The following is a 14,952-nucleotide window of genomic DNA, read 5'->3' on the forward strand; positions in this document are numbered from 1 at the left end:
TCTGTAATCTAGTCATTTATGCTTAGCTCATCCGACCTATTAGTTATATGTGACACTTGAACACTTCCCTCGTCCTTGAAATAATGGTTTTTACTTAGTTTCTAGGGTACTATACTCACCTGGTTTTCTTCCATTTTTATTCCCTCTCAGTCTTCTTTTTTTTTTCTTCATTTGCCTTCTTAACCTATAAACATTGCAGTACTTTCTGATTTTTAGGAATATCATCGGTAAAATGGGATCATATCTATTTTATGGAAATTTGTGAGGCTCAATAAGGTCATATATGTGAAAGTTTTTATAACATTACAGTTTTGTGAAATATGAAATGTTTATATTAATACTTTCCTATTTTATTTTAGACTATCTATTGCAAAAGGTCCTCATGGTATCATATTAACTAAAAGTTATTACTTGATCTTTTTTTCATATATAGTTAAATATAGTTCAATAATAACCTTCGCTGGTAGTACATAAATTGTCTGCTAGCTTCATAACTGCCAAATTATAGAAAGTTTCCCTAATACTTATGAACTACTAACAATTAAATGTGTGAATTCTTAGAGATTTTGTTTTCAGTAAGTTTGCTTAAATTATAGTTCTAGCTGTTTTATCTTTTGAAGAGTGAACTTGGAGACATAAGATTTTTATCCTAGTCCTTTGATGTGTATGCAGTTTTTTAAACCTCCGGTTTTTTTGTTTGTTTCTGTTTTTTCTTTAAATGAAGTGAACTAGATGTCACATTTCTTACAACTGTAAATATTTGATTTTGATAAACATGTAAGTTAAGATCTGAAATACATCTTTGCATTTAATTCATAAATAACAAGTATTTGTTTATAAAAAGGTACTTACATCTTGCTATCAAATGACTGTTTCTAAAACATTATGATTTTAAATATTTTTCAGTTACCTGTATCTGTATGTTGATATCTGTATGCATATGATCACCAGCCCACCAAATCAAAGGACGTTATGTGTGTATATATTTTTACACCCTCAGATACACACACACACATACTCACATATTGAAACTGTCAAATTCTAGTACCTACAAAAGTCATACAAATAAAAAGTTTGCTTTTGGCCCCCCAGTGAGTAATGTGGCAGTGTCATCTCCCCCATTTAAAGATGAGCATCACTCAAGTCATCTATTTTTTGTCATAGAAGAAAATGAGCCTTGTCTTCCAGGGTCTTCTAGAAATGAGGATTATGGATTTCTATGCATGATGTTATATTTGTTACAACATTTAACGCTCAAAAGATAGACTTATTTCCCTACTTCTGATGTCAAGATGGAAGATCCTCACTGTGCTGCTTGCAGTTTGTGGTGGATTGCGTAAGGCCACATTAAGATTTTTTTTAATCATGTAATTGTAGCACTAGAACAACTTCAGCAAATATGTGGCTCCTCTTAATTTACAAATAAGGTACCAGCACCTCTAAGACATGTTTTGCTCAAAGTTACACAGCTAGTTAGTAACAGAACCATAACTGAAATTCATATCATTTGATTCTGCATATACTATATTTTATTCTATTTGTTTCCATATTCTTTTTCTCCAAAACAGACTTGCTTTTCCCATCTTTCACCATTACTTTAAAACAAAGTTTGTAGAACTCTATTCTCAATGCATATACCTTTCATTATTTATCCAGAAAAAAGAGATCGATTTCAAATAGATTTCATCACTTTAAAAAAAGGAGTTTTCTGTTTGATACTTAATGAGCTCTTCATGTTTTGGTCTAGCTTTTTGTTATGTATTCAACTTTCTTATTAATAAACTACTTTGTTATATTCACCTTTGTCCTTAATGATGTTGTACTTTAAAGGAGTTCTTTTGTTCTTTAATCTCATTCTCTTTAGTGACCTAGACTAAAAGAATACTGGTGATAAGTTCTTTAGTACCAAAGATGGATCAATATCTTCAACTTTTAAGAATTCTTTTTGGTTTTTTGAGCCAGGATCTTGCTGTGTAGCTCAGGCTTACCTTGAACTCACTGTGTAGCCAGGCTACCTTCAACTTATGGAAATCCCCTTGCCTCAGCCTCCTGAGTGCTAGGGTTATGGATGTGTGCCACAATGCCTGGCAAGTTTTTAAGAATTCTTAAGGTAAATATTTCATGCACTACTAGGTTTTAGCCTTATGTTATAGAAGAAAGTCACAGATCTTTCATGACAGTAATAGAATTATCAACCTAAATGAGAGCTAATTTTTTTGTCTTATCAAACTTTCACAATTTAAAATAGTAGAAGGTTATTTTCTTATACTTCATTTACTCTTCTTTTAAATTAAAGGCAAGTGGACAGACTATAAAAATCAAAAAACTTCATGTCAAAGGCAAAAAGACTAATGAGTCAAAGAAAGGCAAAAAAGTAACTTTAGCAGGGGATACTGAAGATGAAGACTCTGCGTCCACAAGTAGTTCACTAAAAAGAGGAAACAAAGACCTCAAAAAAAGAAAAATGGAGGAAAACACTTCTATCAATGTATCAAAACAAGAAAGTTTCACTTCTGTTAAGAAATCTAAAAGAGATGACACTAAAGACCTAACTCTTTGCAGGTATTATCTCAGTTTTTATGTACTATATATTTATAACATCCCACTTCCCATATTAAAGATTACTTTTTGACAATTTGTGTAAAAAGAAAAATGCAAAGTAAATGTATTCCTCTAACTTTGAAAATACATTTGCATTGCATTTTTACATGGAAGCTTATTTTTTAATAATAATATACAATGCTAAAGTACTGATTTAAAACATTACTTTCTTTAGCATGATCCTGACTGAAATGGAAACTCATGAGGATGCATGGCCTTTTCTACTTCCTGTAAACTTGAAACTTGTACCTGGTTATAAGAAAGTTATTAAGAAACCCATGGATTTTTCCACAATTAGAGAGAAACTAAGTAATGGACAGTAAGTAAATAATTTCAGTTCAATTAATATTCATTGAAAGCCTGGTATGTACTGGGCATTTTTCCAGTGAACCAAAGACGTATTAATTAAGAACAAACACACACACTACACTTTGGAGAGGTATGTATGTATGTGTTGGGTTAGGGTGGTGAGATATGGAAGGCAAGTCGATTAAAATTACTGAAAAAATTTTAAAAAGCAATATGACATGAGAACACCATCAATTCCAGGCTGGGTTGGATGGGTGCAGGCAAGTACATAGGGAACCTCTCAAAGTAAGTAACATAGAATATTGACAACACTTGAAGTGGATTTAACAAAATTGACTTCTAGTATTTTTAGATTATTGAAATGAAAAAGATCATTAAAAATTTTAAAAATTAAAAGCTTCATTATGAGTTGTTGAGCAATACTAAAAATCCATTTATTACACATAGAAGCAAACACTTATTCCATCTACCGTGTTCTGCTTATGATAGTATCTCAAGAGTAAAGTGACTTCCTGGCCACAGTTCATGACCTTTCTTAGACTACTTCGAACTGCTGCCAGAGAGTAACAACCACTAGAGAATGTTCAGGGCAGCAGCCCATTTTGGAGCCACAAAGATTCTCTTGTAAAACAAACCTGTACAAGACATTCCACATGAGAGTGGTCAAGATCTCTTCTCCATCCTTCCACTGCTTCCTTTATTCCCATAAACTTACATAACTCAAAGCAAACAATTCCCATTACTTCAAAGTCCAAAAAATATGCAGAGGGCTGGGAATTTAGCTCAGCAGCACAGCGCCTGCCTGGTAAGCGCAAGGCCGTGAGTTCAATTCCCAGTACCGAAATAAAAACAAAACAAAACAAGAAAAAAAAATATATGCAGAAAGAAGGAACTGTACATTGAAATAATAACTCTACAATATATTTTAATTGTATTGTTTTGCTGTTGTTACTTCATTTAGTTTTTTCTGAGTGTTTTCTTTGGTGACATCATTTGCTTTATGACTTACTTTCAATTTCAATTTATCTCATAATGGTCAATATTTCTCTTATATCAAATAATTTACTAGATTGACTTTGGCAGTTTATTTCTCTGGAGGTTAAATAACTGTCTTTCAAATGATCCTTTCTACTTTTTCTTGTTGGTTTTGGTTTGCTTTGATTTGGTTTGGTTTTACAATTACAGAAAGGACATACCCACAGGGAACATTGAAAACCATCAACTGTTGGTTCTAATGTGAATCTAAGCACAGAAGCTGTTATCTAGATATGGACTACTTGTTTTGCTTTTTCTGTCAAAAGGGCAAATACTTTCTATGCCCATAGCAGCATATCTCTCATAGTCTCTACATAAATCTTGGAAGATTTTATATATATGTGTGTGAGTGTGTGTGTGTGTGTGTGTGTGTGTGTGTGTGTGTCTTTAACAGATGAATAAAGAGAATTTGTATTTATAAACAGTGGAGTACTACTGTGCCATAAATAAGGATAAACTTAGTCATTTGAAGGAATATGGATGTACCCTAAAACTATATTGTTAAGTGAAATAAATAGACCCACAGGCTTAAATACTACATGGTTTCTTTTATGCAAGAAGCCCAAATACAAGTAAAGAACAAAATAAAAGATAGATAATAGTAAATAAGGAAATAGATCTTTTGGAAAAGAAAAGAGGGACCAAGAGATAAGGAGGTAGAGGGGAAGGGGACAAAAAAGAATTAAGATATGTTGTGTACATGTACCACCTCCCATGAGGAATGTAATCACTATGTACTAGAAACATGTTCCAATACATTTTTAAAAGGCAGATATCTAAATGGGCAGTACATTGGAATTTATAATCAACATGGCCACAAACCTACACACAAAGACTTTCCCAGTGTTTAATTAACTCATAATTTTAATTTCCATGATCCTCTAATTTGTGGGTAGAGTAAAAACCTGAAACTCAAAATCCCCAATACAGGCTTAGAAATTAACACTAAATAACCAAAGAGGCTATAAAATCAGTGCTCCCTTTGAGAATGAGTCCTGGTGAATGGAGAATTTCACAGTAGAGGAGGCAGAGAGAGGAAAACACTCAATATAATCCTGTGTGTGATGCCAGCCATGCATGTGGGCTCCTGACTCGAAGTTGTTTGATTAAACACAGACTACTGACTTGGAACCAAAACTCACAAATAATATTTCAAGCTTCTAGACTATATTTATAGAACAGAGAGAAGGAAATACTTTAATGAGTCTTTCTGGGTTCTATTAGCTTTCCTGTCCTTCTACAAAGGAAAGGCTTTTGAGTGTTATATTTATTTTACCTAAAATTCTCTCCTTGATCCTTGTACGGATTAATCTTCTCTTACTTTAAGGAACAATACAAAGAGAGGAATAGTCCTCAAAATAACTTTAAAATTTTTTAAAAAATAATCCCCACACATATTGAACGAGTCCCATTGATATAAAATATGCAGATTAGATAAATCCATAAAGACTCCTAGGTTGGTGCTTGCCAAGGGCTGCGGGAAGGGAGAAATGGAGAATAACTGTTAATGAACATAATGTTTCCTTTTGGAGTGGTGACAGTGTTTTGGAAATAGAAGTGATGGTGTGATTGTTAAATGCTACTGAATTATCCACTTTAAAATGACTAACATGTTGTATGAATTTCATCTTAATAAAAAATAAATAATCGCCAGAACAGGAAAATGAGTTTATGTAAGGACTGACTTAAGTTTTCATTAACATATCAGAGATAGAGAAATTTTGTTTCCTTCAGTATTATACATACCAAGTGGGACTGAAAGACTGTACAAGGTATTTTACCAAAGACGCTTTCACAAGATCTCAGAGTTTCACTATCTTTTGGGATATTTCTACTAGTTATTATTATTTTAGTACCCAGTGTGTCATAGGTCAGAATTAACTTAAAATTTGAATTTCAAAAGACTTCTTTCAACATGTATTGAATTGCTTGAGTTGGCTTGGAATGACCTCTCCTTTTATTAGCTTAAACAGATTCATTCACTCTTCTGTTCTCATCTCAGCGTTCTGGCAGAGAAAGAATTGGGCTTATCCCACCAGAAAAGCACTAAAGCCAGAAGACTTCTTTCTTGAAAAGCAGTCCCCATAGTGTCACGTGTGCTAAAAGGAGAGTGCATGCTCTTTTTGCTTGTCATCATACAGTCAGTTTTCCCCTTACCTGCAGGAAATACATTTCAATTTACAAAATCCAAACCCCAAAGCATGGGTAGTACTGTACCACCAAACTATATATATATAGTCTGTACATACACATCTATGATAAAATTTAACTTTTAAATATTAGATATAGTAAGAGATTAACAATAATAACTAAAATAGAGCAGTTACAACAATATACTGTAATGAAAGTTACATGAATAGTATTTCTTTCTGTCTCAGTGTCTCTGTCTGTCTCTCTCTTTCTCTGTCTCTGTCTCTGTCTCTGTCCCTCTTCCTCTCTCCCTTTCCCCTCCCCTCTTTTTCTGGAATTTCCCACTTAATATTTCTTACCATGGGTAGATGATACCATGGACAAGAGGAGACTCCTCCTCTGTTCCAGTGCTTCAGCAAAAGGCTATATTTAAAAAGAGAAGTGGAGAAGATTTAATAGAGTAGCGTATCATGGGAGGGATATATATGTATATATATATATATATATATAAGCTTGTGGAAAATGTAATTTTTGTAGTGCAAGATGCATTTACATTATTTTGAACACTGTTGCATGTAGAAAACAAGTGATAGTATTGGTCAGCAGAGTTAATAAACTAGTCAAATGGGAGGATTTCTGTAACAGAATTTTTATACAGGTCAAAAGGAAATAGGATGTAGAGTAAATGCCAGTTAGTTGAAAAATATCATCATTTCAGAGAAATTTCTTGTTCCATTTAACCTGTCCTTAAACCTAGTATTGTCCATAACTCAAAACATGAGAAAAATTTTTAAATGTTATATTCATAAGAGTATATGTTTTATGTCAGTTTACATGTAGTCTAATATTTTTATTTTTTTCCTTTAGCTTTACTTTTTATTTTACCTTTTATTACCTCTTCATTTGTTTACAAAACAAAACCAATGAAGCCAATCTCTAATTGTATGTTTTCTTTCAGATACCCAAACCTTGAAACCTTTGCTGTAGATGTCAGGCTCGTTTTTGACAACTGTGAAACATTTAATGAAGATGATTCAGATATAGGCCGAGCTGGCCACAGTATGAGGAAGTATTTTGAAAAAAAGTGGACAGATACTTTCAAAGTGAGCTGAAGTTATAATAATCTTTTTTTCCCCTTTTAAACAAGGACAAATGAGACCAGCAATGTGAACTGTATTTACATAAATGTGCAAGGCACACACATAATGACTTTTTTCCTTAAAATAAGTATCAAAAGTATCAGAAGAATGATACCATTTTTAAAGGCTTCACTCCTATGACAACCAAGACCCTTGGTTATTGGTTTGTGTGATTTATCAGCTAATTTAGGTAGAACAGGGAAGCACACCCAAAGAATTTTCAAAGGAAAGGGTGTTATAGTGCAATAGCAATTAAAATATATCAAATCGCACTGAATATTCAACACCAGAGCTCTAATATGGGAAATGGTTCTCCTTTCCCTCTCAATAAATATCTATTTTTCATTTTTTTACTTTGTAGTTTATTTTTTAGTGAATGTATTTAATTTTATGAATTATTTATGATTAAACCACACCCAGAATCTTCGTTTTCTGTGAAAAGGAAGAACTAGAAAATTGCTTTAAATCTTGAAAATACAACAAGGAATGTTTTAAAATATAAAACAAAGCCAAGTTAAACTGTTTACACTGATGTGCTATAAAAGCACCAAAAATAAACTTTACTGTAGAGTTTCAAGTACATTTATATATATATATATATGTTGCTGCATCACTTGTGTAGTTAAATTGTATTTCAAAACAGTGAAAAAATTGACATGTATATACTGTTCATTCTTGTTTATATTAAGTCTTGTTTTAAATATGTACTATGTGTATATATTATTTGCAGACATTATTGTTTATGCCTTAGAAGGACTGTAGCATTTTATTTTAGTCTGAAGGTAATTACAACTATACATCTTGTACAGTAATTATCCTCTACCAGCACTGTGGCGTCTCCTTAATCTTGGTAGTGCCTGCCTTTGAAACAGGGTGTAGGGGATGTTAGTTTTCCATTTTTCTATTTTGTTATATAATTTTAAGCCACCAGGGCCTAAATTAAAGTATAATCATTTGTATCCATGTGGAATAAAATCGTGACAATTTCCTACACACACAGTATTTTTTCATAGAGACATTTCCCTCCCATTTGCCTTGCCTCAGAAATAAATTTAAAAGACATTTGTAACCACTGTGTTTTATCTACTGTGTGTTGTGGCGGCCTGTTGGAGGCAAATAGATCAGAATTTTTTTTTGTACCTATGTAAGAGTACTTGGAAGTTTTATTTAAAATAAAATGTTGTGAAAGAGATAGCATTCTTTTTTAAGAGTGTTATTTTTCACTACTATGTGTGGCACGGATACAATAAAAGACTTTTACAAATTAGTTTTTTAGTTTTTCTTAACCTGAAAATACATACTTTCTTAATTCCAGGTAACTTAAGTTTGATTTTAGATTTCTAAAGTAAGAGCAGCATGTCAATGTGGTTCAAGAAAGCTGAGTGAGGAGGTAGCTGGTAGGTTTAAGTAAAGTCCTGAGCTGAGAACTTCTCTGGACTTCGTTTTCATATTTCCACATTTTCCATGGTGAAAATATTGAAATACTGGTGGTTGTTGGTTTTTTTTTTTTTTTTTGCAACACTGGTATTTGAACCAAGGTCCTTCACACCAAGCCATAGCCCCAGCCCTTTGTTTATTTTTTATTTTTGAGGTAGGGCTTTGCTAAATCACTAAGTTGCCCACACTGGACTTGAACTCACAGTCCTCATACCTCAGCCTCCCATTGTGCTAGAATTATAGGCATGTGCCACCAGGCCTGACTTGGAATACATTTTTAAGGTCATTTCTTTATATGAGAACAAGTAAACATTGTTAGACATATAACCCAGTTGTCAGTAAGAAACTGATAGTAGAAAAGAGTGTTATAAATGGTCATATAAATTACTCTAATAAATGATGAAATATAAATTCAGTCATTCAAAAAATATACTTTAATCCTTCCTTGGCCCTCTGCTAGATGTCAGGGAATCAATGGTGAGCAATACAAGCCTATCTTCATGAGCTTACAGACTCATGAAATAGACCTTAGCTAATGTCCACTGCTGCTTGTTTGGTTTTAGTACTGGAGATTGACCCCAAGGCCTCAATCGTGCTAGGCAACTGCCCTAAAACAGCTACATCCCCTCCCAGCAGCCCTATCCACTGCTTTTAATATTGAAAGGAGAATAGAAGGTTTTGAAGAAAATATTTCAGTGCTTTACAATGCTTCAAAATCACTAATATTTTCCAGCCTCCCTAAATAATTTGTGAAGACTTGTCTGAAGGTCAGGTGTTATTATGTAAATATGTCTGTGTGTTAAGCAAATATTGTGGTATGCTGTAAGGGAGCTGGTGCTTAATCAAAAAAACCATGTAAGGGGCTGGGGATTTAGCTCAGCGGCACAGCGCCTGCCTGGCAAGCACAAGGTCGTGAATTCGATTCCCGGTACAGGGGGAAAAAAAAACAAAAAAGAAAAAAAAGAAGAAAAAAACCATGTGGAGCAGGGAACAAGGTAGCACTGTGAGGAAAGTGTCTGGTTTTTACTTTTAGAGAACTGTCACATGCAGAACAGGGGTTTTTTCTTCACTAGTTTTTTGCTTTATGGGTGAAACTTGCTGGCATTAGTTTATATTAGAATCTATAAGGGGATTGATGAGAACATGCTGGTTTTGGGGAATCTCATAAAAGAAGAAATACTTATGCTCACAAAAACAATTTTCCAGGAATAATAGTTTTCCTTTCAAATGAATAAGGCACTCCTGAAAAGAAGGTCAGCGCGGTGAATGTTGGCGCCTCTGGCCCGGTGTCCTCCCTGTAGCTCAGCCGAGGCAGCAGATGACGCAAGGGCTGCCGATGGGAGACAGCAGTTACCACACGTAGTGGGTCTCTTGCTGCGCAAGTGACTCGGTGCACTCAGTGCCAACAGCTGGGCGCATGCTCAGTGAAACCAGTGTCGCCGTTCTTCTCAAACATGAAAGGTTCTCCTAACCTTAAAAATCACGGAATTACAAGTACACACCACATACTGTACGGTGAATCAAGCTTTTGTCTGAACCGTCTCCATTTTAGTTCTAAATACACTTAAATTATAAAAAATTAGCCTACTCTCTATCATTCAAGTAATGACTAATCAAATTTAATTAATCAAGAAATCCACTGCTATTATAGGCAGGAAATAACCATCATTGTGAAACAATATGTGACCAGTAAATTAATACTTATCAAATTGTTAACCACAGAGAAAATTAAACAGATGAAAATGTATAGATTCACCTTAAACTCAAAAGAAATTGATTACTATGAATGCAAGATAATCTTTTTCTTTTTTCAACCTCAAAATACAATTTGTTAAAAGCGCTAATTTTAACCAAAATCGTGAAGGATCTTACCTGTCCTTGTTATCTTAGTGCGCCCATCTGTGCACCTCCTTTGGGTCCAGTATATCCCCATAACCTTTCAAGAAATCCAGAACCCCGTCCCTTTAGCTGTGTGCTGTTAAACATGTCCTCAACAAGGAAATCTGATGGGAATCATTTTCCTCTTACGATAAATTCAGTTTGTAGGCTGTTTCTCTAAACATTGTTTGCGGTTTCAATAACTCCATTTGAAAAATGGAAGATGTTTTTGTTCTTTTAAACAACTTCAATCCAATTACGAGATGAGGGAGGTATTTTAGTAGAACTGAAATTCCCTCTCACAATGATGAGATTCATAAAAATAATACACATAGAGAAATAAGTAGAACCCTATTCTTTATCTGCTAAGGAATCTTGCTTTAATAAAATCTCTTAGATATCCTTGGGCCCCATCACAACTCTGCTGGGAAAAACAGTTTTCTTAAACCTCAACTAAGTGAGGCAAATAGTTCTTATCCTCAATTCGTGGCATATCTTTGCATTATTCTTATAAAGACCCCATTTGTTTCTTCCCTTTCTGTAACATGTAACCACTTCTAGTATGTCTCTTCAGCTAAGCTTTTATATACTGTATTTATTTAGCAATATGTGAAATATATAGGGTGAAGAAAATCTCCACGTACACAGAGAGCTCTTTTTGTATTGTTTTGATTTTGGTATGTGTTTGTTTGTTCATTTGTTTATTTGTCTGTTAACAGGGTCTTGCTAAGTATTCCAAGTAGGCCTCAAACTCACTGTGTAACCCAAGCTGGTCTTGAACTCACAATCCTCCTGCCTGAGCCTCCTGCGTGCTGGGATTACAGATGTGCACTTCCACTCTCCTAGGCCTACACAGTGTTTGTTTTTTTTTTTCTTTTTAACTTATTTGCATTACACTGTAAATCCTACTCTTTTTTATTGTTTCTGTTTCCTCTGACTTGAAAACTGTGTTTCTTTTGGTTGCTGCAGGGTATTCCATCACAGGGAAATAGCACTTTTTATTTACAAATTTCTGTAGGAGTGAACACCTAAGTTGTCTGGAACTCTGTCCCTGCAATAATGCTTCTATGACTACTGTAATGCATGAACCTTGGTATGGAGCCAGTTTCCAAGACTGATCCCAAAGTTCCCTGCATTCTGATTTCATGTCCTTGTTTAAAATTTTTCCATACTGTGTTAGTCTGTGTGACCAACATTGTATGGTAGTGATGGCGTGCAAATCCCTAGACGAGGCCCCTATCCAATACACTGTTGCTTCCACCTTGTTCTCTTGGCCCATCTACTCCAATAAAGCCAAACACTATACTGTAAGGACATTCTAGCGGCCCTTTGGAGCAGCCAGTAGCTAGCCACAATTTACCAGCCAAGACTGAAGCACCTTAGAAGTGTATCCTTCAGCCAACGTTAAACATTCAGGTGACTGAAGCCCCAGCCAGCATCTTGTCTGCAGCCTGAAATCCTGAGCTGGAGCTACTTGGCTATGCTACAACTTATGACCCAACAGAAACTATGACATTTGTTAGTTGTTATTTTAAACAACTCAGTTTTGAGTAATTTGTTACACAACAATAGATAACTAATATATGGTGCTAAGATTTTCTCTAGGACCTATACATAGGGGAGAATCCCTACATCGTTAGGTACACACACACTTAGTTTCCTTGCCAGGTAGTCTGTACCAGTTTACATCCCCTACCAGCAGCCCTACCTCCAAACCATGTTCAATATTTGGTTTATTTTTCATAAGCCAAAAATTTTGAATTTTTAAAAGTGTTAGGCAATTTTTCTAATCATATAAGCACCTTCTACTTGAGTTTGCCTTCTTATCATTTTTATGTAATATAGACATGTGCAACCCTATCTGCTTTGTAGGAACTATTAAAACTGCCCCCAAACTTTATTTTTAGCTGGTGATATTCAGGCGATACAGTATTGGCATTTGCTCTAGTTACTTCAGAATACTGATATTGCTAAGAAAAATGCTCAGGAATATGCAGGTTCATGGAAAATACTGCAAGTTCTTAGGTATTACTGGGGCTGGTATTTACTGAGTAATAAAAGCAGTATTTGGCAGTGTGGTAGATAAGGAGCTGACTAAATCCTTATTTAAAGGAAAACCTACATTGTATCTCCTGGACCTTCGCTGAAAGCAAGTCTGCATTTTAGCATGTAAATCCAGTGTGTAGAAGTAGCAAAACAGTATCTGAATCCTCTTTTTGTAGCTTCTCCACTCCAGCTATGCACAAGATCATTTGCGTTGTTCTCAGCTACAAGGTAGCTGAGAATTGTGTTGTTCTCACCAGGTCCCTACAAGAAAGCAGTATGGAGTATACTATAAACCTTATGTAGTTCACTCTTTAATTTTTTTAATTAAAAAGAAAACTTCAAAACCTAACCATTAAGATGGATTTCTGTGAACACCCTTATTCTCCCAGAATATACTCATTATACCCTTGAGTAAAAAATAGCTGTATGTCAGCAGTTATGGTTGAGTTTTGCAGAATTCAATAGTGAGTAATAAAAGAGAATTAAAACTTCTAACCATTTCGGAATAGATCTTGATCTGAGGTACAGGAGAAGCCCATTGCCTGCAGTAGGGCACCAAACACTAGGGAGGCAATATACACAACACAAGTGTGTGGAGACCAGCAGCCCTTGACAGGCTCTAAATTGAACTGTGCTGATTCCCCCATTCTCAGAATCCTATTTTTGTAATTGCTCCAGTACTGCATTTAACATTTGCAGTACATTTTTCTGTCTTTGATGTGCCAAATCTCAATTATTTTAAATAGAAAAGTGACTTGAAACAAGTGTAGATCCTATGCAGACATTAAAAATTATCATAAATCTATTTAAATATTGGTAAGTTAAGTGAAATAGCTAGTTATAGTACAAATTACTGTATGTCTGTTAAATATATTTAATGCACTTAGAATGGAGAAAATTCTGAAGGTATATCTATTTAAATATTAACTTTTTCCTTGTTTTGGTAGAAATTTGGAAGACTTTAGCATCTTGTTGCTTTATCTCTTTTAATATATCTGCAACAAATGTGCATTATTTACCTTTTTAACATTTAAAGTGTCACAACCAAATATGGTAAATTTAACTCATAGATATAACTGGTAAAAATATTAATGATTAAAATTGATATATGACATTATACCATAATTGAGATGTGGATTACTTTCATCTGTATTATGTCACTTTGGTTAAATAGCTTTTTCATTGTACATATATATTGCAGAATGGGAGACATTTTAATTGCCTTGCCTGTAATTATCTCACATTTCTTCCTTTTCTCTAGTTTTTTTTTTTTTTTAGATGTTGATTCAGGAAGAAATTTTGCTTAGTAAGCAAACTATGGTAATTCAATTCTTCTTGAGAGGGATTGCTCAAAGGTGGCATATGATACAATTCTGGGTAGTGGCACATGAGGAAAAATCTTCCGGGAGACTTCTGGAGAATTGCCTAGAAGAGAATTTATGTCATATGTCCCATAAAAGGGGACATACTCCCTTGTCTTTGGAGATGGATCTGAAAGGCCATGAAGCTACTATGCCGTCATTCACTGCACGAAGTCAAACCCGAGAGAGAGAAAGGTAGCTGAGAATGGACGTAATGCAAGGGGAAAAGACGGAAAGAACTTGGTTTCTTTTTTTTAAATTTTATTTTCAAGGGAAAAAATAAATAAAATTTCAAAACAAGGTAATAGGAAAGTAACAATGTTAATACATCCTATAGTGTTATATTTAGTTACTCAAAGTACAAGATATAAGCATTTAATTGTCCAAACAATATTAGCACAACCCTTTCTTTTCAGTAACTAAGAGAAATTAGTAGTATAACTATCTTTACTATCTTGTGTGTGTATATATATATATTTTTTTCTTTTCTTTTCTCTTCCTTCTTTTCTCCTTTCCCTCATCCCAGTTTCTAGTTCCTTTTGAATAGTTTCTTCCCATTTTACAATGTCTATTATATATTTTGGATCTTAGTTACTCTTTCAGCTTCTCACATTAAGGAGATGATACAATTTTTACACATGTGAGTCTTATTTATTTCACTTATAAATATGGTCTCCAGTTGCATCCATTTGCCTATGAAAGTCTCGAGTTTATCCTTCTTTATGGCTGAGTAGTACTCCATTGTATAAAAGGCCACATCATTTTTAGCCATTCCTAGGTTGATGGGCATTTGGGTTATTTCCAAGATCTAGCTATTACAAATTGTGCTGCTACAAACATGGATGCACATATATTTCTGTGGTATGATATTTTTAATTCTTCTGGGAAGTAGGGAAGTGGCCAGATTGGGGCAAATAGGACCCCTACTCATTAATTTTTGAGGAATCTCCACACTGAATTCCACAGTGGTTGCACCAGTCTACACTCCCACCAACAGTGGAGTAGGGTTCCTTTTT

The 14,952-nt window shown here is 34.4% G+C and overlaps 1 protein-coding gene and 1 long non-coding RNA gene across 8 annotated transcripts in view; one reads left to right on the plus strand and one right to left on the minus strand.

The window, feature by feature from the left end:
• Positions 1-8,481, plus strand: part of Baz2b (bromodomain adjacent to zinc finger domain, 2B) — a 269,690-nt gene extending 261,209 nt beyond the window's left edge. For 5 of the 7 annotated variants that reach the window (XM_013518699.1, XM_013518702.1, XM_013518700.1 and 2 more), the window contains 3 exons: positions 2,297-2,562; positions 2,777-2,920; positions 7,034-8,481. In XM_013518699.1, coding sequence (XP_013374153.1) covers positions 2,297-2,562; positions 2,777-2,920; positions 7,034-7,187 — 564 coding nt within the window. In that variant the 3' untranslated portion in view covers positions 7,188-8,481. Of the gene's footprint in view, positions 1-2,296; positions 2,563-2,776; positions 2,921-7,021 lie in introns of all 7 variants that reach the window. The other 2 variants (XM_013518703.1, XM_013518704.1) reach the window with 1 other exon arrangement.
• Positions 6,335-12,946, minus strand: LOC106149552. Its single transcript, XR_001235810.1, has 3 exons — positions 12,652-12,946; positions 9,842-10,123; positions 6,335-6,498 (listed from the first exon to the last, which is right to left on the minus strand). It is a non-coding gene; the product is annotated as an uncharacterized LOC106149552 (long non-coding RNA).
• Positions 12,947-14,952: the final 2,006 nt, after the last annotated feature.

The sequence above is a fragment of the Chinchilla lanigera genome, unplaced genomic scaffold (genome assembly GCF_000276665.1).
Source record: "Chinchilla lanigera isolate Chin_1 unplaced genomic scaffold, ChiLan1.0 scaffold00048, whole genome shotgun sequence".
Lineage (NCBI taxonomy): Eukaryota > Metazoa > Chordata > Mammalia > Rodentia > Chinchillidae > Chinchilla > Chinchilla lanigera.